At 31.9% G+C, this 21,918-nt stretch overlaps 7 protein-coding genes and 4 pseudogenes across 11 annotated transcripts, besides 3 other annotated features; 4 read left to right on the top strand and 7 right to left on the bottom strand.

Annotated features, from left to right (window-relative positions):
• Positions 1-613: part of a mobile genetic element that runs on past the window's edge.
• An 888-nt stretch (positions 614-1,501) lies between these two features.
• Positions 1,502-16,797: a mobile genetic element.
• On the bottom strand, positions 2,447-2,904 carry TVAGG3_0405900 (annotated as a pseudogene). The gene has a single exon. A coding segment is annotated over exon 1 (458 nt).
• Positions 3,001-3,718, bottom strand: TVAGG3_0405890 (uncharacterized protein; the record flags this gene model as incomplete). The annotated part of the gene is made up of 1 exon (XM_051232919.1): positions 3,001-3,718. A coding segment is annotated over one exon (718 nt), but the record flags the coding sequence as incomplete, so codon positions are not given.
• Positions 4,535-4,969, bottom strand: TVAGG3_0405880 (uncharacterized protein; the record flags this gene model as incomplete). Its single annotated transcript, XM_051232918.1, has 1 exon — positions 4,535-4,969. The coding sequence occupies one exon, from the start codon at positions 4,967-4,969 to the stop codon at positions 4,535-4,537; it is 435 nt and encodes a 144-aa protein (XP_051102648.1).
• On the top strand, positions 5,015-5,275 carry TVAGG3_0405870 (uncharacterized protein; the record flags this gene model as incomplete). The annotated part of the gene is made up of 1 exon (XM_051232917.1): positions 5,015-5,275. One exon carries the CDS (start codon positions 5,015-5,017, stop codon positions 5,273-5,275), a length of 261 nt encoding a protein of 86 aa, XP_051102647.1.
• Positions 5,412-6,158, top strand: TVAGG3_0405860 (annotated as a pseudogene). The gene has a single exon. A coding segment is annotated over exon 1 (747 nt).
• On the bottom strand, positions 7,267-8,100 carry TVAGG3_0405850 (annotated as a pseudogene). The gene has a single exon. A coding segment is annotated over exon 1 (834 nt).
• TVAGG3_0405840 lies at positions 10,111-10,547 on the top strand (annotated as a pseudogene). The gene has a single exon. A coding segment is annotated over exon 1 (437 nt).
• On the bottom strand, positions 10,838-11,665 carry TVAGG3_0405830 (KilA, N-terminal/APSES-type HTH, DNA-binding family; the record flags this gene model as incomplete). Its single annotated transcript, XM_051232916.1, has 1 exon — positions 10,838-11,665. The coding sequence occupies one exon, from the start codon at positions 11,663-11,665 to the stop codon at positions 10,838-10,840; it is 828 nt and encodes a 275-aa protein (XP_051102646.1).
• On the top strand, positions 11,726-12,106 carry TVAGG3_0405820 (uncharacterized protein; the record flags this gene model as incomplete). The annotated part of the gene is made up of 1 exon (XM_051232915.1): positions 11,726-12,106. A coding segment is annotated over one exon (381 nt), but the record flags the coding sequence as incomplete, so codon positions are not given.
• On the bottom strand, positions 12,495-13,436 carry TVAGG3_0405810 (organellar and viral DNA polymerase type B; the record flags this gene model as incomplete). Its single annotated transcript, XM_051232914.1, has 1 exon — positions 12,495-13,436. The coding sequence occupies one exon, from the start codon at positions 13,434-13,436 to the stop codon at positions 12,495-12,497; it is 942 nt and encodes a 313-aa protein (XP_051102644.1).
• Positions 13,610-14,155, bottom strand: TVAGG3_0405800 (uncharacterized protein; the record flags this gene model as incomplete). The annotated part of the gene is made up of 1 exon (XM_051232913.1): positions 13,610-14,155. One exon carries the CDS (start codon positions 14,153-14,155, stop codon positions 13,610-13,612), a length of 546 nt encoding a protein of 181 aa, XP_051102643.1.
• A 4,792-nt stretch (positions 16,798-21,589) lies between the features above and the next one.
• Positions 21,590-21,706: a mobile genetic element.
• Positions 21,707-21,918: the final 212 nt, after the last annotated feature.

Below are 21,918 nucleotides of genomic sequence, written 5' to 3'. Positions count from 1 at the left end.
ACAGGTGAAATCTCACCTCTTCACCTAAAATATATTTTTGGTGTAAAATTCATGAAAATTCAAGAGGGTGAAAAATTAGGTGAAAAAACAGGTGAAATCTCACCTCTTCACCTAAAATATATTTTTGTCTGATTTTACGAAGAAGAAGTCTTGACAAAACATTTACGAAGAAGTCTTGACAAAACATTTACGAAGAAGAAGTCTTGACAAAACATTTACGAAGAAGAAGTCTTGACAAAACATTTACGAAGAAGTCTTGACAAAACATTTACGAAGAAGTCTTGACAAAGTCTTTACGATGAAATCTTGACAAAGTCTTTACGATGAAATTCATGAAAATTCAAGAGGTGAAAAATGAGGTAAAAAACAGGTGAAATCTCACCTCTTCACCTAAAATATATTTTTATTGAATTCTGTATAATATTCTGAGTAATATGACAGATGTTTATATAACACTTTCTCCGGTTTATAGGACCTCTCTCATATTCTATCTTGTCATATCAAAACTCATAGTCATGTTTGTCCTCTAAGACTTCATTTATACTAAACATCTTCAGGGCTAGAAGGCACGAAGTGCCTGGAAGCCCCACTACCTTTTTTTTTTTTTTTTTTTAACACATATAAGAAAAATATCAAATTACAAAACAACTTTCAATATCATTCGCATCGAATTCTATTTTTTCATAATTATCAACTACATGTTATTATATAATATATGTCGGCGCATATTCCACTCTATACAAGTGTCAGACACACTCACACAAAGCTGTGAGATTCATACCTCTATCAGTAGGACTTCTCAAATCAAGAACACATATGTTTCACTATCGCACATCTGTGTAGGATCTAATTAACCCTTTGGACTGGTACTTCAAAATTTGATAATTTGATAATTTCATGTGATATCATCATTTGCCTTTAAAACAACTGTGCGTTAAACTAGACACGTTTCTCTATCATAATGCAAAATATCAAAGTTTGGGAGACTCCCAAAGTGTCGGAAACTGATCATAAGGGTGAAAAACCGTTTTCCAGAAGTTGGGAACGTAGGGTAATTAATATCATATTAGATTAAAATGAAAAAGGAATAGTATCGTTATGCTTTAAGTGGCAGTTTTATAATATAATCATAATTTTAGCTCAATATACAACACCTTTTCGCAATATATGGTTAGCAACCTAAATTCTGATTGTTTTGAATTCATATATCTTACGTTTTCTATAATTACATCGCTATTCATCACCATTTCTATCTTTATCATTATTGTTTGTATCTAATAATTTCTCAAAAAACATTAATACTTAATATTTGTAAATATCATACTTTATAACGTAAATAAGAACATTACCTATTATGAAAAACAATAATTAAAGAAAAATATGGTAAGCTTTTATAAATGTAATTTTTAATATCTTATATTCAGAACATATAACTAGTAAATAAAGTACTTATTTTATACATACAACGTAGGGCATAACACATCAAATGCTCAAATCTATTAGTTAGTATGGGTTAGTTGGGTACGGCGGCACTGCGTTCCACCTTACCCAAGATAACGGTTTGACACTTTACAAAACCGCTAACGTATATTTTACAACACAAACGACAACACTAACTTAACCTTAAATATTTACAAAACCGCCAACCATTTCACCTCACTAACATTTTCACTAACGAACTCACTAATGAAAAAATAAACATTCTCATAAATTTTCTTCTATATCTTCATCGTCAATGTTAACTCTATTGTAGTCATACTTGAAGTCATAAAGTTTCTCAAGTTTTGAAATGCATAGTCTTGTTAACTTACCTTCATCATCATAAGTTTTTATAAAACTACCATGACAATCTTTATAAACAGTCAGTGTATAATCTACTGGTCTAGGATGAAGTGTAAAGAACATGTTATACTCAGGAAGGAAGAATAAATGTTTAAATGTATGTTTGTTATATTTTTCGATTTGTATGAGTTGCTTTTGTTCTGTCATTTATATAAAAATAAAATAAAAAATAAAATAAAAAATAAAATAAAAAATAAACTTAAAAATTAATGATATCACCACCCTCACAGGTATGAAAACATAGCACAAAAATAAATTTAGGTGAAGTGGTGAGATCTCACCTCTTTTTTCACCTGTTTTTTCACCCTGTTGAATTCATTGCTTTATAACTCTCTTCCTTTCTCCAACTCTTCTAACTTCTTCTTAAGTTCAGCAATGTTGTCCTCATGAAGTTTAATCTTCTAAATTCCTTCTTATCTAATGGTTGCTTTATCTTTCTAAACTGAACTCTACCATCCTTCATAGTATGAATGTAAAAACCTTCTGGAATAGTTCCTGATTTAATGTATTCTACCAAAAACTTTTGTTTCATTGCTTCAGTGACTTTATTTGTCATTTCAATCAAATAAAAATTTTAATATTAAATAAAAATAACGTTATTTTTTCAGTAAGGAAACGCAGGAGTTTTACGATTTATTTGAGGAGTAGGTTCTGGTTTAAATGTTGGAGTCGGTTTAGGAGTTGACTTTTGAACAGGAGTTTGTACTTCCATAGGTTCAGGAGTCATTGAAGGTTTGTTTGTGAAGGCGTTGGTTTTGGCGAAGGTGTTGGAGTTTGTTTAACTTCAGCTACTTCAGTATTATTTACAACATTTGCTTTATTTCTTTTCAACATCATAACTGCTCCTGCTGTAGCTAGCAAACCTAGTGGGAGACCATATTTTATATAAGGACTTGACCAAATGCTATTTTTGACAGGAGCTGGTGGAACACCTAACCTTGGTGAGACTGCTCTTTGCCATTGTGCAGCTCGTAAGAAATATTCAATAGGTGCTCCATAATCGTTTGGTAAAGTTTGTTTCATAGATGGTGAAGGTTCACGAGAGCTTGATGAAGAACTCATTTATAAGCTTTAAAAATAAACGTTCATCCTTTATTCCTCACTGTCGTCCGTAGCTAAGTTATAGTCATCTAATCTTATTATGGGATCCATTAGCACGCACCTGAATGGCAAAGCAACAATCCCTCATAAATCCAATAAGTGGCTTTGGTACATTTTCAGTTGCTAGTTCAATAGGTCCTTTAACAGACAATTTGTATGTTATTGGAGCAGTAGATGTTTGACCTTGCTGGAAGCAAAAGTCCACTTCTGTTGGAAAACCACATAAGAAATGTGTGTTGTCATAGCTATCCCATTTATGTTCCACACTACCATCATCCACCAATGACCTCATAACATCTTCATTAAATCCTATCATATCATTGTTTGTATTGCAGGCGTTCGCAACCATTTCATAAAATACAGGTCCATATGATTTTTCAGGTTCTGCAGGCATATTTCCATAAGCTCCCATGGAAAGCTGAAGATATTTAAACTTAGGGTTCTCAAAATTAACATAATAGTTGTCTTTCTTTCTAAATAGTGCCCAAATACTTTTAACATTAATAGGCGTATAAGCTGCTGTAAATGTTGCACTTGAACTATCTGTATTCTTTGAGAATGAACCGTCCATAGGAATCCAATCCATAACTTTAACAGGAAAACATAAAGCCTCGTTTGTATAATGTTCTACAAGTTCTGTATAAATGTTAGGGTCTAAAGAGAATGACTTTGGATGAATGAAACATTCATTAAAATCCATCTTTGTTCGAAATAGTTGCTGGGTTACAGTTGTAATAGTAACTGTTCCACTAGCTTCTACTGCCTTCGTTATCATAGTGAATGGTTCATTCCATGGAACAAATTTATTTGTCGGTGGATTTGAATCTGAAGCAAATGCAACTTTAAGAGTTGGATTGAAAGCAATGATATCATTTACAGATATAGATGTGCATTGTAAGGCGTCGCTACTGAACTTTACTTTAAGCTGAATGTTTCCTGCAAAAGCTGGAATAAATCGAATAGCTTCTAATGGAAGGAATCTTCTAACAGGAATTCTTAAACGAAGCTTAAAATCAAATGATTTTCCTGCTGTAATTGGACCACTAACAATTTGTCCTGTTCTGCATGTTCCCGAATGACTCCATACATCTTCATGTCGAGTCTTTGAGAAAACATCTACTTTCTTTATTTGTTCGGTAGTTTGTGAGTTTGAAGTTATATATGCTTCTTCTCTTGCGTTGTCTTGAGAATATACGATACGACCATTTGCAAGGATTTGATATCCAGCAACTGCATAGAAAGCGTCATCGAAACCAATCCAAAATCCTGGTGGGTTTGTTTTATTGGAACCTGAACCAATTTCTTTATCTACAATAAATTGACCTTCCATTTTATACGTAATGAATGTATTGTAAAGGTCCAACATATTTTCACCAGGAGGTGAGAGATTGAATGTTACCCATGTGTTATCTTTAGCAGTTCCAGGTTGTGATGGAATCTTTGCGTCAGAATATTTTCTATTAGTGTCACCAATTTGAACTGCATTGTCTATGATATCGAAATATGAGCGAATCTGATGAATATGCTCTGCTGGAGTAAATTCGTTTAGCTGTTCGTTCTGCATGTATTTACTTCAGATAAAAATATCTATTTACTTCATTATTCTCACTCTTCTTCTTGGCATTCGTGGTGGAAGTTGTTTCTTGACATTTTCAATGAACTGTACATTCTCTTTTGTCTCAACTTCTTTCACTGGCGGGTCAGGATTCTTTGACTCGGTTTGTTTTTCAATGAAATTCACGAACTTTGCAATAAGCTCTTGGTTCGTTATTGAAAGTACATCTGGCTTCTTTTCTTCTGGTTCTATTGACTTTTCAGTTTGAACAGAAGGTTTTATATGGGCTTCGTGGACTTCACCCTTGCCATACACCTTAATGTTGTCGCTTTCTGCATTCGCTAATGGAACCTTTCTTTTTCTTACGTATATTTTACCATCTTTACTCTGACTTACGTAATAGAAAGGATGTTGTATTCCTCTTGCGTCATTTAATATAATAGACTCTCGCTCTGATTTTGACAAGCTCATTTTACATCGGTTAAAGTTTTAATTTTGTTTTTTATCTGCAGTCAAATGACTCAGACAAGCCCTACGGACAAGACCCAAGGGGTCATAGATGTTGAAGCATTGAAGAAAGAAATTCGTGAGCAAATTTTATCCGAACTGAAGGAACAAAAACAAGAACAAAAGCCAGAGAGACCAAAGAGAAAACTTAGTGAAAAACAACTTGCTGCATTAGCTGCTGGAAGACAAAAGAACCCACGTTTGCTGGCGAAGAAAGCTAGAGAAGAAGCTGAAGCAAAAGCTAAAGAAGCTGAAGCAAAGAAAGAGTAAATGGTTTATTTTTATCCGAATTAAATGTATAGACAAATACCTTTATCTGTTGCGTTCAGTAGTGAAAACCCTGACGTCAAAATAAAGGGGAACAGAGTAACGTTTAAGTTTCCAACAGACTGGATTGTGAACATAAATGAAGAGAAGTACATTGGCATAACATCTATGTATATAACACGTGCTTTCAGAAAGGTTGACTTTATACTTCAAGTCGAGATAGAAAATGACGAACAGTCTTTAAGCGCCCAAAACATTCACATATACAAATACTTTAAAGACGATACAACATTGCAACAATGTATGATTTCATTTAATGAGATGTTCGAGAAAAAGTTTAACATTGAAGTACAAACTTTACAGCCTTTACGTGAGTTTCTTGCACAACTGAAAGAAGAAGGTAGTCAGCCACAACTTATAGACTTTCATTATGAATTTAATGAAAATGAAGATGGAACACATGACTGTCAGTTTGTTGTATTCTCACCATTCAATGAAGTCGCTAAAAGAGAAAGAAAATCCATTACGTATAAGATTTCAAATCTCTGAACCAAGTGATGATTTCAAGAATGTTTTCAATTATGATGCAATGCTTCCGAGGAAAAATGAATTTTCAAAGATTGTAACACCTGGCATTTGGGATAGAAAGCAAGCTATATTATATTCAAACTTAAGTAAGGGAGTTGAAAATGAGTTCATTGGTCATACAAGAACTTCACCACTTCCTAACCCTAAATACTATAAATTAACTGGCTTCAATCGTGAGTTTTGGATAGACATGTTCTCCACTCATGACCATAACTGCCCAGTGTTCTTACCTCCAGACCATAAGGACTGTCTCTACATTGAAGCACAACTCTTAAACTCTACCATCGCAGTATTGTAAATGACCACATGGGCTTCGCCCTTGCCGCTAGCGGCTTATTTTTATCACGAATGACCTCATTGCTGACAAAAATAAATGACCTCAGAACTTCAACTTACGAATAAAGCTTGTTTTAGTCGTTATTGAGAAGTTAAACTTTTCAGCAAAGCAAGGACTAGAAGACTTACATAAGTCAAATCCAATCTCTTGACCGTCATAAAGTGCTTTGTAAAGTTTCATTAAACTGAACTCAGAGTCTTTGTCATATGTTCCAACAGGTATGTGAATGTTCTTATCTTCATTGTAATAGCATTGTATAGCTTCAGGAAACATTTCATTAGCTGTTAAAGCAAGAACATCTTGTTTACACCTTTCAACGTGCATGGAAATGCAACTTCATTTAAATCATTCGTGAGTAAGTCTATGTAAGTCTTCTTTCCACAAAATATTGACTTGTATGCTAAACTTTGTTTTCCAGGTGTTATTTCTGCGAAGTCAGAATGAAATTGACCAAGGTTTTACCAATAAGTTCTCTACCGTATCTCTTCTTAAACTGCTAACAGTGGATATCTTCATTGAAAATATGCATGCTATCGCAGTCCTGGTAAAATATTTGAAGACCCATATCTTCAGCAGTACAGAATACTTCACACATTATTCTCTTCGACATGACAGAATGTTAACACTAAGTGGACAGAAGTTAAAGTGTCTGCAAATACTTTTCGTTAGCTTGAAAATAGTTTTATCTGAACCATCCAAACCTTCGAACTTCACTATATGGTTGTAGTTTCTGATGGCATAATCTTATAGCATCTTTGTCATTTACTATGGTTATTTTTGACTCAATAGGAGATAGAATAATTTTGCCATAAATACTGTTCAGAATGAGCTTTATATTTTCTTGCAAAGGATTTCCTTCTTTCTTATACTTAACCTTAACTCAAACAACTTCTTTACTTCATCTCTTATTCTAATATCTCTGTTTCCATCGTAATAGTATCTTGCAACACTTCACATTTGACACCTTGTATTTTATGAGGTCTTGTAATGTTATATGGTCAACATACATTAAACAGCAAGTGTTTGAACTTCTGGGAACGTTAAAGTTCTGGATTTAGTTCAGGGTCACAAACTATTAAAGGGAAAGTGTCTATGTATTCCAATCTCTGTTATCTTAATGAGAACAAAGAAGCCAGACATAAACTTTTCATCAATGGGTTCCTTTGGTCGTCGTTGAATAAATGTCTCATGAGATACTCTGTGCTTAACATTTCTTTCTTCATAACCTTTGGAATACCTTCTAAAGTATAAAGTCTTGCTATAGCGGATGGATATAATGAAACAGCGTCGAAGTCAGCAATGAGTTTCTTTTCGCTCTTTTGTTTAATGTTATCTGACAGCATACATCTTCCACCTTGAATACAGCGTGAAATAAATTCTCTTGGTTTATTTGAGAGGTCATATAAATTTCCATTCGGAAGTACACTCTGTTCTCAAATAATTTGTTAGCAATTGAACAAATACTAACGTAGTCAGAAACGTTTAAATCAAATTCTTTCAATATGTCATTGCGGAACTTAACAAAACCTTCTCTTAAAATTCTTACATCTTGTTTGCAATAAAATGTGCTATACTTTTCTAAGTCGAAGTGGTTCTCATCTATTCTGCAACCTTTGATGGAATCTATGTTTTTCATGAATGTATCTGCATCCCGGATAAACTTACATGCTTCAGAAATGACACCAGTTCTGTTGTCATTTGCTAACAAAACACTGCTGTAGTAGTTGTATGGAAATACTTCTTTCGGTCCTGTTTGTAAGTTAAACATAGCAGGAAATAGTTTAAGCTTCTTATTTATAACACTGTAAGAGTCTTTTATAATAATTGCCCTTCCTTTATATAAGCCAGTTATTTGCATTGTTCGTGAACCTTTAATGATAGGAGTTCCTTTCACTTCTGTCATGTGTCTTAAGATGAAGTTTATATCATAACTGAGGTTATGGAAATATATTAAACTCTTGTCAGGAAGTCGTTCCAAAAATTCTGTTGCACAGTTCTGACCCCAAATGCTTTCACTCACTGAACCATCTTCACTGTCATAACAGATGTTAAAAGCTTTATGAAAGCCTCTGTGCTACATTCAAAGTCAGCAAAGAAAACGTGCTCAGGAATGAACTTGCACTTATTTTTATTTACTTTTTTGACTCGGCTTTCTTCTTCAGTTGTACACAATACTTTGGAGCATATGACAAGTCTTTAAATGGTGCAAGGTTCTGTTTATATAAGTCAGTAGTATATGTGAAAAGTTTCCATAAGAAATAGGTGAAATATTTGCACTCCACAATGTTTCATAACATCCCATAACGTGTTGTTCTATAATAACGAACTACATATTTGTTCTCTCTCTTTGTATAAATCTTCATCTGTTTCTCAATGTTCATTCCACCACAAGCTTTGAGAATTTCTATATAGTTGCGAATGAAATATGTTGTCATTGGTAATCTTTCTTTTAGCATGTAGTGGTCTTCAACAGAAGTAAGTCAATAGTTCTAACAGTTTCACATTCTTTTGGTATGTATCTCTTTATTTCATTATGTCTTGAGTCATTGAAATAACCAATGGTAACATTAAATGCTATACCTGTTGCGTCAGAAATTTCTTGTACTTTACTTTGAGGAAAGTCTCTAACACGAATGACTTCTCTCATGTGTCAATAGTCTCTCCATCTACTCCAGCCTGAATGCAAGCATAAACGAAACAATTGTCTTCTGTCATAAGTGCTGCAGTTCTTTTGTTCAATTCATTGAAGATTTGGTAGCGCTCAAGATTTATAGGTAATGTGCAAAGATACTTCCAGAACTGACCGCTTCTCTTCTTATAAAACTTCTTTTCACCATTATCTTTCCAAAAGCTTTCTATAAGTGCTGGGTTTCCTGTTTGCTTAAGAGCTTCCAAAATGGCTTTCTGGTCATTTGTCAGTGTGCTTTCATCTCTATATGGTCTCTTTTTTGGTTTGCCTTTCTTTACATCTGACATCGTTAAGTCTTCATATTCTGTTAAATCATACATCTTTATTTCGGTAAGATTCTTTATGTTTGTCAAGAAGAAGTCATAGTGCATTTCAACAATACCTGCAGCATTTGCTTCTATCTCTGATATAAAGTTCTCCTTCAAGAGCTGATGTAGTAATGTTCCAATATTATTGAGGTTTAACGTAGAACATTCATACTTTCCACCAAGTTTATAACATACCATCCATCTCTGTTGTGAGTTTATTTTAATTTTCTCTAAGAGTCTCATGAAAACCTTACCGAAATGTTTGTGTAAGTAGTCTCTGTTTGGTTCATCTAAAGCTTCGATGTTAAAGTCAATGAGTCTATTGCCTGACTTCACATTTCTCTTCCTATTCTTTCATCTTTCTTAACCATCTCTCACCCTTTTGTTTGTCGTCAATGGAACGAATGACATCGTTAGCTTTGCGAACTTGTTCTATAGCGCTCTTAAACATCTCTCTTCTCTGTTGTTTCATTGTTCGTCTCTTCTTCTTGTTTCACCAACGTTTGCATTTTTATGTCAAACATTTCTCTTCTTACTTCATGAGGTACTGAACGTCTATGATATAAGTCAATAGCAACGTCATTAAAGAAATGCTCTTGCATGGACTTCGTCCTCGCCGCGTTGCAGCTTTATGAACTCATGAATTCTATCATAACTTATTGCACCATTATAGTCATTGAGGATGTCAGCGAGTGCTTTTTTGTTTGTTGCGTAATGCTTTGCTGCTTCTATGTTAGCTTCTGTAAGAAGTTGTTTTATTTCGAGTGTTCTAACTTAGACAACTTCCGATACATCTTTAGTAGGAAATAAAAAAAATATTTTTTGAAAAAATTAGATTAGATTTTTTAAAGTTATTTTTCAAAATAATTTAATATTATTTAATGAACACACATGCAAGACAAGTTCTTTTCATACAATGCTCTCGCTACTGCCATCAAGAATGAGTTCAATAATGCTTCAAATGTTAATGTTATCTTTAACAAGAAGTTTGTGAAAGAATCTAAGTTTGGTCAGTATGTCAGACCATTAGCTATCGTCATTGACCGCAAACGTTATACTTCACAAGAGTTAGCAGTAGTTTTGAAACAAAAGAGTTTCTTCGTGAATGTCAAAGATACTCATTATACTGTTATAAAGAACTCTAATATTGACTTCTTCAGTATTGCTTTAAATCTTTCCGAACAGAAAGAATATAAGAAGGGTGAAACAAATGTGAAATATTATCCTTCATCTCTGAAGACAATAACGAACAAAGATGTTATACAGAAATTCTTACCAAAGGTTGAAGAAGCTTCTATTGACATTGACGAAGGAAGTGAAATGGTTGAAGAAATAGACCCTGAAGCTATTTAAGCAAAAATATATTTTTGGTTAGTCTTCATATCGATATTTTACAACAATTCCCCAATGTATAAACTTTTCATACGCTTTTTCATAAGCTTTATATACCTTCAGAAATTTTGCATAATCTTTAGAAGCATTTAGATATTGTTTAAATGCTTTGTATGTCTTCAGAAATTTTGCATAATCTTTTACATGTTGTTCGTTCTCTTCTTCTGTCATGAGTTCCGAATATTCTAAATTCATGTTCTTTCATATGAGATAAAATTTTTATAAAAAAAATAAAATTAGCTTAGATTTTTTTATTCTTCCTCTTTGAAGTTATCGAAATATTCTGTTATTTTTTCCTTCAGTAATGTTAAGTCTTCTTTGAATGTAAGTATTGTGCAACCTTTGATGTCATAGTGTGTTTGAGGAAGAGTATTTTTGACAATTTCCTTTATTTGCTCATTCGGTGTCATTGAAATCGGTAAGTTTTCACGATAGAACCAGTTTCTGTCAGATTTATATATTTTAGCTAAGTCATAAAAGCTCTTGTTGTTTCTTCTGACTAAATGCAACATAACCATATCTTTATCTTCTTCTTTCTCCAACTCTTCAGTATATATCATATACTTATAACTCTTTTCCTTTCCTTTTGGTACCGAACGCGGTATTCTTTTCTGCATGCTTTTGTCTTTGGATTCAATGACTTCATCTTTTGCTTGAAGTTTCATTTCCATCTCTTCACGTTCTGCTTTATATAGTTCATCTAACATCATGAAAATATAACAAGCATAACGAGGTGAAGCCCACATTGCTACAGCATTTACTAAAAGTCTATGAACATAATAACCTTTCAAACCAGGAGCCAAATTCTTGCGATTTTCATACGGAATCTCTTCCCCCGGTTTTCCGAGGGAAGCAATCATATGAGGAAATTCTTCTAAAAGTTCTTTTGTCTGTTGGTTTTCAAACCAATGATATGCTTGCTTTGTAGAACGAAGAGCATTCATTATACTTTGCACTTGGTACATGTCATCTTTGACTGAACGAATGAGACGTAACTGTTTGTTATACTGTATGTACTCGTATTCTTCATTTATGGCTTCATGGACTATAACTGTTGTTGTGTTCTCTGATGTTGACATTACTGTCTTTACATACAAAATAAAAAAATTGTTAGAAAAAAATTAGCGTTATTTTTCTGAGATAAACACTATTTCTTCACAACATTAAATTTTATCCTGTATGAAATGACTTTAAAAAGATTATTGACTGACTTCGAATACTATCTCATTGACGCACTGACAGACCCTCAAAACTGTGTTGAAAGTTCTTTAAGCTTTAAGATTGAAGGTACGACGCATTTTGTCTTCACTTACGTATTGAAAGAATATGACCGTTATCATAACGAAGTGAATCAAACACTAATAAAATTTGTAGATAAAAAATTGGTTAACAATGATGAAGAATACAAACAAGTTATTGAAAAAAATAACGCAAGATTAGATGCAATAGAAAAGAAGTTTAATGAATGTCTTACAAACACGTATGAATATCTTATGCGGTGGGAAGCCAGATGGAAATAAATTTACGTCAAATATGCAATTTATAAAATCTTATGTCGACAGGCTACGTAGCACAGTGGTCTAAGGTGGTGTTATGGAGGGGTCAGAGTCTGTGGTTCGAACCGCGACAGCGTCGTATTTTCTTTGTTTGTCTTGTTTGTCGTGAATAAAAAGTGTCATAAAAGTGCTCTATCTTCCACGGGAATAAATAAAAAATTTACTTTATTTCTTCTTTATTTCTTTGTTCCCGTGGAAGAAGGGTTTTGCCGTTTTTTCTTAGCCGAAATCAATGATTTTTTCATTTTTGGAATCCTTAGCGAATGAGGAATCTTTTCTCTCGTGGAAACTTTGACCAAAAATAGAATTGAGGTGAAGAGATGAGATCTCACCTGTTTTTTCACCTCTTTTTTCACAAGCGTTTTACATGAATTGTACGATGTATATTTGAAATCCTAAACAATTTCGTAGCTTCTATTTCTTCTTTTAGTACATCGAATGTTTTAATCATGCCGAAAGTCTCTTTATATTTCTTCTTGACGTCAGACAGAAGGAAATCTTCTGCTGTTGGATAGTTTTTATTAAGAAATGTCAACATATCCATTTTATCTTCTGCTGGCTTTTCTGCTTCTTTCTTTAAGTCTGCATAGTCGTTTCGCATTCTTTCTATCTCTTTGACTGAGTAGTTATATTTTCTTATTGCTGCTTTACATTTTGAACATTGCGGCATCGTTTTTGCGTTATACATTGAAATAAAACCAGCTAGAACAACTAAAGCGTCAATGGTTTTCTTTAACTCAAAAGCTGCTGGTTTTATCTGTTCATTCCATACTTTACCTCTTCTATCTTTATCTCTTATCTGCCATACACATTTTGCAACTAATGAAACAAAGTTATCGTATGTCTTAAATTCTTCGGATTTGTAAAGGTCAGAAATATTTTTATAAACCGTGTCGCAATCTTTGTCCATAACTTTATGGTTGCAATGAAAACCAAGGAATTCATAATTTACTTTACGTATGAATTTCTTAATTTCTACTGAGTCAGTTGCTTTGACTTCAATTTCGTCGAATTCAGGAATAGTTAGTTTTTGCTGCTGAATTTCAGGTAGTTTAGGCAAATGGTCGATGAGGTCCTCCATTTCATAAAGATACTGTTCATTTGTTTCATCTTTCGCACTACAGTCTAAATTACTTGTTAAAAGTTCTTGCTTTATCTTCTGGATTTCTGTTTCAAAAGTATATGAAGAAGGAATAAAGCTTTTCATCTCTACCAACATTGACGTAGGATTCATGACTAGCGAGTTTGGTGCTGTAGTTGTTTGAATTGTTGTTGTGCCGATTGTTGAAATCATATCTTTTATACAAAATAAAAAAATAAATAAAAATAAAACTAACTTTATTTTTTCTATCTTAAGGAAATTCATGAAAATTCACGAGGTTAGAAATGAGGTTAGAAATCGGGTTAGATCTAACCATCTACCCTAAACATTATTTTTGGTGAATTCAATAAAAATAAATGGTTCATTTACTCACAATATTTTTGTACAAAACGACCCCAAACTTTTAACTTCTTTTCTGCAGTTTCTAATGCTATCTTAGCGAGTTCATATTCTCTAAATTCTCTCTTTAAATCTTCTAGTTCCCATTGGTCTAGTTCGTATGGAGAATCTCTATAACCATAACATATCTCACGTTCATGTTCTAATTGTTTTTCATGCATTTTTCTAACTTCTTCTTCAAACAAATGTTTTGCATTTTCTACTGTATCTTCGAGTTCTTCTTCATCTAACTTCTCATGAACTTTCTTGTCTATGGAGTCCATAATATCTTTGACATAAAATGCATACTTTACAGAGCACCATTCAGCAACAAAATGAACGAGGTCAGGATGTATGTAAATACCTTTGAATTCATTTATAACACCCTTAGTAAGCTCATAAAATGCTTGTTTTGAGGTTGAGCCACGTTTGGCTCGACCGTATTTTTTCAACCAAAACTCAAGAATTTCCTGCATTTTAGCACTATTGAGAAATCTGTTTAAATGGTTTAACTTTTCTGCTTCTCTTGCCATCTTTGTTGCATTAATGTAACCATCCTTGTCTCTACGTAAGACTTCAATACCATTATAAGTGCCTTTTGTGAATGTTTCGCCATTAGATTTGTTCGTGAATGTTTTTGCTTCGACTGACATTTCTGTTCTTACATACCAAATAAAAAATAAATAAAAAATAAAACTAACTTTATTTTTCTATCTTAAGGAAATTCATGAATTTTCATGAGACCCAAAGGGTCTGAGCCGCTAAGCGGCGAGGGTGAAAAAAGAGGTGAAAAAACAGGTGAGATCTCACCTCTTCACCTAAAAATTATTTTGTCTGATTTACATCTAATGAAAAAGTTTAGAAGAATTTTCTTATTCTTTCTGGCTTATTTTTGTCTTTCCAGTACTCCCGCTCTAATGGTCCCAGATGTGTTGACTTTGACTCTCTCAAGTTCTTAGATGGTATAACATCTTCAACGCCTCCTTCATATCTTACTTTATAAGTGTCATCGTTTATGTTGTAGCCAAGTATTTCAATAACCACTCCTCGCTTTGCTTCGTCAATGGTTTCAGCAAGTTTGCCATTACTACTTTCAACTAATTTATGACGAGGATAAAACGCAATAGAGTCGTCAGCAGCTTTTATAAGATATCCATTACCTTGCGTAGAGTCTACGATATAATAGTTTCTACTTAACCTTAAACGTTTCTTTGTCAACGGTTTGTCGTCAAGAACTACACGAACTTTTGTACCAGGAATGAGGGTAAATTGTGTTGAATTTCTGATATTTTGTGTTTGGCTTCGTTTCTTTTGTATATACTTTTCTTCTTGTTGTTGTGTCATTGAATTTGGTGTATGCCCTGTTGTAGAATGTGTTGAGGAATTATATACTTCGAGAAAATGTTTCATTGTTTCTTCGGTAAAGTCTCGCTCTTGGTTTAAATCTCTGAGCGTTCTTATGAAGTGGTTTATGATGCCGAGTATGTTATGGTTATGGTCTTCAGTAGTGTAGTGAGTTATGTTATGCTTAATGAGAAAATCTGTGATTTCATTGCTGAGGTATGCACTGTCTTGGTCTGATGTTAAAGTACTTGGGCTATGTTCTGCTACAAACTTTTGTAAAACTCTTAACACTTCACGAGTTCCTTTATTCCTCATTGGATATGCATATGCTTTGCGAGTGTTAACATTAATGAAGATGAGGAATGGGTTATGTCCTCCTTTTCTGCTTTGAATGAGAGTGTCAAATTGGTATGCGTCAGGAGTGTTGGAGTAAATTGGTAAAAAGTAGTCGTAAGGGTTTATTTTTGTTTGATGTACAACATTTTTGTCAAAGAACCTTTTCACTTCAGCTCTGTTAGTAAATCCCCAACTCTTTGCAGCTTCATTGAACTTCTTAAATGACCTCCATGGATGTTGTTCGAATACTTCTTTCAAGCTCATTTATGTAAAGTTAAAGATTTTATTCTAGGCTCAAGCGCGTTCATTGAACGCGGTACCATGCGAATACAGTCATAAATGGTGGCATATAATCTGCACCCGAGCCTGTTGGATTTGTTGTGAAAGTGTGTGAATGATTTCCTGTGGTTCCACAGAAAATACCTGCGCTTGAATCTACTGGGTCACTTGAAATATCATATCTATTCATTCCCTGTCTATCCGAACCTGCTGCAAGATTTGTATAACCTCTTTTTGTTATTGAATGTGAATGACTACCTGTTGTGTTTGTAGTTCCTGTATGAGTGTGCGGTGGAAGGTTTGCTTCTTTAATTTTCTTCGAACCTCCTGTTTGCTTTGAATATCTAGCACAGTATAAGAATTTATCTACAATCTGCTTCCACGTACCAAAACCTAAAACTGTTTCTGGATTTGTTGAATTCATTGACGTATAAATAGAACCAACAGGATATAATGTTTGAAGTATTTCAGTCTTTAATATTTGAAACTCTGTTTTGTCTGCTTTCTTATCTAACATTGCTGGTAGTTCATATGCTTCAAAGTTTCTGGCATGATCTTCGATATTCCTGCAACTGTTATCTAAATTGTTAAGAGTATCTTTTACGCTTGTACTCGGATTCTCTAAAGGTGCACTTGAACCCAAATCATAGTTCAATATTATGTCGTCTGCTCTAACAGTAGTGAAGGATTCATGTGTATGGTTCTTGTCAGCTTTACTATTTAATGTAGCTTGAAGTTCATTTATATCGGAGATATTGTGTTTATGAGATTTCAAAACTTTGTTCGTTGCGTCAAGTTCATCTTTGCTGGCTTTACTTTTAATAGCATCTTCAAAAGTTATTTTTGCCTTAACTCTCAAAGTAAATCTTGGTTCAACTAATACACCGTTAACAAAGAAGTATGAAGCATAAATTTCATTGTTATAACCAAATGCTTCTGGTGCTTTACCTGTGTCATACTGTACAGTACAGTGTATGTCATAACCTTTAGCACAAATGAATTTATATCTTCTTTCATTAACATCTTCAGTGCTTATTTGTTCATCCTGTGTTAAATATCCATGGTAGTCCGTTATAATCTGTTCGTCTGAAGTTATATAATGAACATGGTTTTTATCTGCTTTTTCGGCTAATTTCTCTTCTATCTCATTTATTTCAAGTTCATGCCTACCACCACCTCCCGAAGAAGTATTTTTCTTCAGCTCTTGAAGAACGTCCACTTCGCCATCTTTGGTGTCAATAATGAGACTTTGAGTTAAAACCTTTCCTGTCTTAATGGATGTTTGTAAAACTTCTTCTTCACCGTGTTCGGGGTCATGGTCGTCATCATATCTTGTGAAATCAGAGATGTTGTCATACATTAAGCATATCTGTCTCAAAAGTTCTGCTATTTGAAACTGGAACGAAAGATATACAGAACTTTCATCATCTCCTAAAGTCAAGTCTGCTTTCTTAAGTATTTCTTGAATGTATGCAATGAGAACAGAGTACCTTGGAAAATATTCGAACAATATTTCATTTGCCGTTGGTTTTGGTGGTTCTTCTGGAGTTTCTGTTGTTTCAGTTCCTTCTGTAGGTTCTGTTGGAGTTTCTGCATCTCTTGACTTCAATGCTCTTGCTCTCAAAGACCTAAATGTTAGAGCACCAGGTTTTACAAAGGACTTTATAAATGCTTTAATAGTTCCTGGTAAGTTATTGTTAGCATTAAGTAAGTTCCTTATGCTTCCATCATGTACGTCCATAGCACTATGTAAAAAATCTATACTTTTCTTGTAGTCAGCAATAGACTGACTGTGATTTTTTAAAGATTTGTCAATACCTTTAAGCCAATCTTCATGCATGTCTGATACTGAGCCAAGAATATCATTTGCTTCCTTTAGTGTATTTTGTGCTTCTCGTAAAGTATCCAATCCCGTACGTGCATTGTTTGCTATACGTCTTACAGTATCTATTTGACTCCTTGTTTCTTGCATCCAACCAGATAAAGTTTTAATAGTATCCGAACCATTTGAAATGAAGTTCAAAGCATTTTTAACGTCATCTAAAGCTTCTTCACCAAGTACTGCCCATATCTTTCCGATTTGGTATTGAAGAACTCCATATGAAGCAGCTGTTAAACCAGTATTTATAAGGTTCCATATCCATGATTTAGCAGTTTTTCCATCCTTTCCATCTTCACCATCCAAACCGTTTTCGCCTTGAGGTCCTTGTATTCCTTGTATTCCTTGTGGTCCTTGAGGTCCAGGAAACTAAGATTGCATGCTATGGATTATTAATCTTGTATATGTTCTTATTGTGCAGATGTTAGAATAATGCATTCTTAATCTTAGAATACATTATCTTATCCATACATAAGATTAATCTTAGATAATTAATCTTATATGTGTTCTAAGTTGAGCATGGAGCAGATGTTAACATGAAACTTATTCTCTTTCATTTCATGTTTTTCATTGTTTTATGACATTCTCTTTCTTTTCATATTTATCAATGTTTTATTGCATTCTCTTTCTTTTCATATTTATTATTGTCTGATAGCATTCTTTTTCTTTTAATATTTACCAATGTTTTATGGCATTCTCTTTCATTTCATATTTATCATTGTTTTATGATATTCTCTTTCTCCTCATATTTATCATTGTTTTAATGGATTCTCTTTGTAATCATATTTATCATTGTTTTATAGCATTCTCTTTCTTTTCATATTTATCATTATTTTATGACAATCTCTTTCTTTTCATATTTATCATTATTTGATAAAATTCTATTTCTTTTCATATTTAACATTGTTTTATGAAATTCTCTTTCTATTCATATTTATCATTGTTTTAATGGATTCTCTTTCTTTTCATATTTATCAATTTTTTTTCACATTCTCTTTCTATTCATATTTAACATTGTTTTATTACATTCTCTTTCTTTTCATATTTATCATTATTTTATAAAATTCTGCTTCTTTTTATATCAATCATTATTTTATGTAATTCTCTTTCTTTTCATATTTATCAATCTTTTATTTCATTCTCTTTGTTATCATATTTATCAATGTTTTATAAAATTCTATCGATATTAATGAATGTCCTCTTAGTATTGCAATCAATTCGAATTCAATAGAAATTGTCCAATTCCTAGTTGAGCATGGAGCAGATGTTAACATGAAACTTATTCTCTTTCATTTCATGTTTTTCATTGTTTTATGACATTCTCTTTCTTTTCATATTTATCAATGTTTTATTACATTCTCTTTCTTTTCATATTTATTATTGTCTGATAGCATTCTTTTTCTTTTAATATTTACCAATGTTTTATGGCATTCTCTTTCATTTCATATTTATCATTGTTTTATCGCATTTTCTTTCTCCTCATATTTATCATTGTTTTATGGCATTCTCTTTCTTTTCATATTTATCAATGTTTTAATGGATTCTCTTTGTAATCATATTTATCATTGTTTTATTTAATTCTCTTTCTTTTCATATTTCCCATTGTTCGATAGAATTCTATTTCTTTTCATATTTAACATTGCTTTATGGCATTCTATTTCTTTTCATATTTCCCATTGTTCGATAGAATTCTCTTTCTTTTCATATTTGTCGTTGTTTTATGATATTCTATTTCTTTTCATATTTAACATTGCTTTATGGCATTCTATTTCTTTTCATATTTATCATTGCTTTAATGGATTCTTTTTGTTATCATATTTATCATTGTTTTATGGCATTCTTTTTCTTTTCATATTTATCATTGCTTTAATGGATTCTTTTTGTTATCATATTTATCATTGTTTTATAAAATTCTGCTTCTATTTATATTTATCGTTGTTTTATGAAATTCTCTTTCATTTCATATTTATCAATGTTTTATGACATTTTCTTTCTTTTCATATTTATCATTGTTTTAATGGATTCTCTTTGTAATCATATTTATCATTGTTTTATAAAATTCTGCTTCTTTTTATATCAATCATTATTTTGTAAAATTCTCTTTCTTTTCATATTTATCAATCTTTTATTTCATTCTCTTTGTTATCATATTTATCAATGTTTTATAAAATTCTATCGATATTAATGAATGTCCTCTTAGTATTGCAATCAATTCGAATTCAATAGAAATTGTCCAATTCCTAGTTGAGCATGGAGCAGATGTTAACATGAAACTTATTCTCTTTCATTTCATGTTTTTCATTGTTTTATGACATTCTCTTTCTTTTCATATTTATCAATGTTTTATTACATTCTCTTTCTTTTCATATTTATCATTGTTTTATGGCATTCTCTTTCTTTTCATATTTATCAATCTTTTATTTCATTCTCTTTGTTATCATATTTATCAATGTTTTATAAAATTCTATCGATATTAATGAATGTCCTCTTAGTATTGCAATCAATTCGAATTCAATAGAAATTGTCCAATTCCTAGTTGAGCATGGAGCAGATGTTAACATGAAACTTATTCTCTTTCATTTCATATTTATCATTGTTTTATGACATTCTCTTTCTCTTCATATTTATCAATGTTTTATTACATTCTCTTTCTTTTCATATTTATTATTGTCTGATAGCATTCTTTTTCTTTTAATATTTACCAATGTTTTATGGCATTCTCTTTCATTTCATATTTATCATTGTTTTATCGCATTTTCTTTCTCCTCATATTTATCATTGTTTTAATGGATTCTCTTTGTAATCATATTTATCATTGTTTTATTTAATTCTCTTTCTCTTCATATTTATCGTTGTTTTATTGCATTATCTTTCTTTTTATATTTATCATTGTTTTATATAATTCTCTTTTTATTCATATTTATCAATGTTTTATGACATTCTCTTTCATTTCATATTTATCATTGTTTTATGAAATTCTTTTTCTTTTAATATTTATCATTGTTTTATGGTATTCTTTTTCTTTTCATATTTATCATTGATTTATAAAATTCTTTTTCTTTTCATATTTATCATTGTTTTATCCAATTCACTTTCTTTTTATATTTATCATTGTTTTATATAGTTCTCTTTTTATTCATGTTAATCGATGTTTTATGGCATTCTCTTTTTATTCATGTTTATCATTGTTTTATGGCATTCTATTTCTTTTCATATTTATCATTGTTTTATGACATTCTCTTTCTTTTAATATTTATCATTGTTTTATGACATTCTCTTTCTCTTCATATTTATCAATGTTTTATTACATTCTCTTTCTTTTCATATTTATCAATGTTTTATGAAATCATCTTTCTTTTCATATTTATCATTGTTTTATAACATTCTCTCTCTTTTCATGTTAATTATTACTTTATAAAATTCTCTTTCTTTTCATATTTATCGTTATTTTATGTAATTCTCTTTCTTTAAAAATCTATCATTGTTTTATGGAATTCTTTTTCTTTAAATATTTATCATTATTTTACGAAATTCACTCGATATTAATGAATGCCCTCTTAGTATTGCAATCAAAATTAAAGCAACAAATATTATCAAATTCTTAATTGAACATGGTGCTACAAATGTTTAAACATTTAAGACATAATAACGATGTTATTATTTAAGAATAAACAGCTCATAATAATACACGAATTTAAAGTGATCACATATCTCAGGGAATCAATAATCGTTTTTCAACATATTCTGAAAATATTCTTTCCAATCTAGACCTTAGTCCCAATAATTTTGTATTGTTTTTGTGAGAATATTAAATGGATCTCTGTAACAATAAGAAAACAAAATACCTATTTTTTGTTCAAACTCATTCGTTCCAGTATCTGGCAGTACAATATCTGTACGAGTACATCAGATGAGGAACTTAGTCTTCAATCAATATCTGATTGAAAAAGAAAGTCTTCAAAGACTCTCTCAAGTAGTTTATATATATAAAGTTAATTGAAATCGTCAAAGTCTTTGAAGACTTTCTTTGATATGATTCATAAAATCCACAGCAACATTAGCCTTCGGACGATTCCTTCAGAACATTAATTTTGAATGCATTTTCGTTCTTTTTAAAATTAAAATTAATGGTGCACTTACGCCCTATGACACCACTTTCAATTCAGATGTTTAAGGTTAATTTTCAATTATGCTTCACACAAGTTGTCAAAAATTTGAATTAAAGTCAGATGGGCGTAAGCGCAGCTTTAAAAAATTGCAAAAAAAACGGTAAAAAAAGTTAAAATCTTGGCTTTTTTTGGGGTGGATGGCTATAGCCAGCGTTTTTTTAGCCACCCTGGAAAAAGGGGGAACTTTGTCAACAACAAATGTATCGACATATGAAGTATAGTAACAGTGTGTATGGACTCATAGAATGGCTTTCGTTTGATTTCGATATATATTATGATCTTCTAAAAT

Source organism: Trichomonas vaginalis, chromosome V (genome assembly GCF_026262505.1).
Source record: "Trichomonas vaginalis G3 chromosome V, whole genome shotgun sequence".
NCBI lineage: Eukaryota > Parabasalia > Trichomonadida > Trichomonadidae > Trichomonas > Trichomonas vaginalis.
The sequence above is the reverse complement of the archived record's forward strand: the minus strand, read 5'-3'. Positions and strand labels throughout refer to the sequence as shown.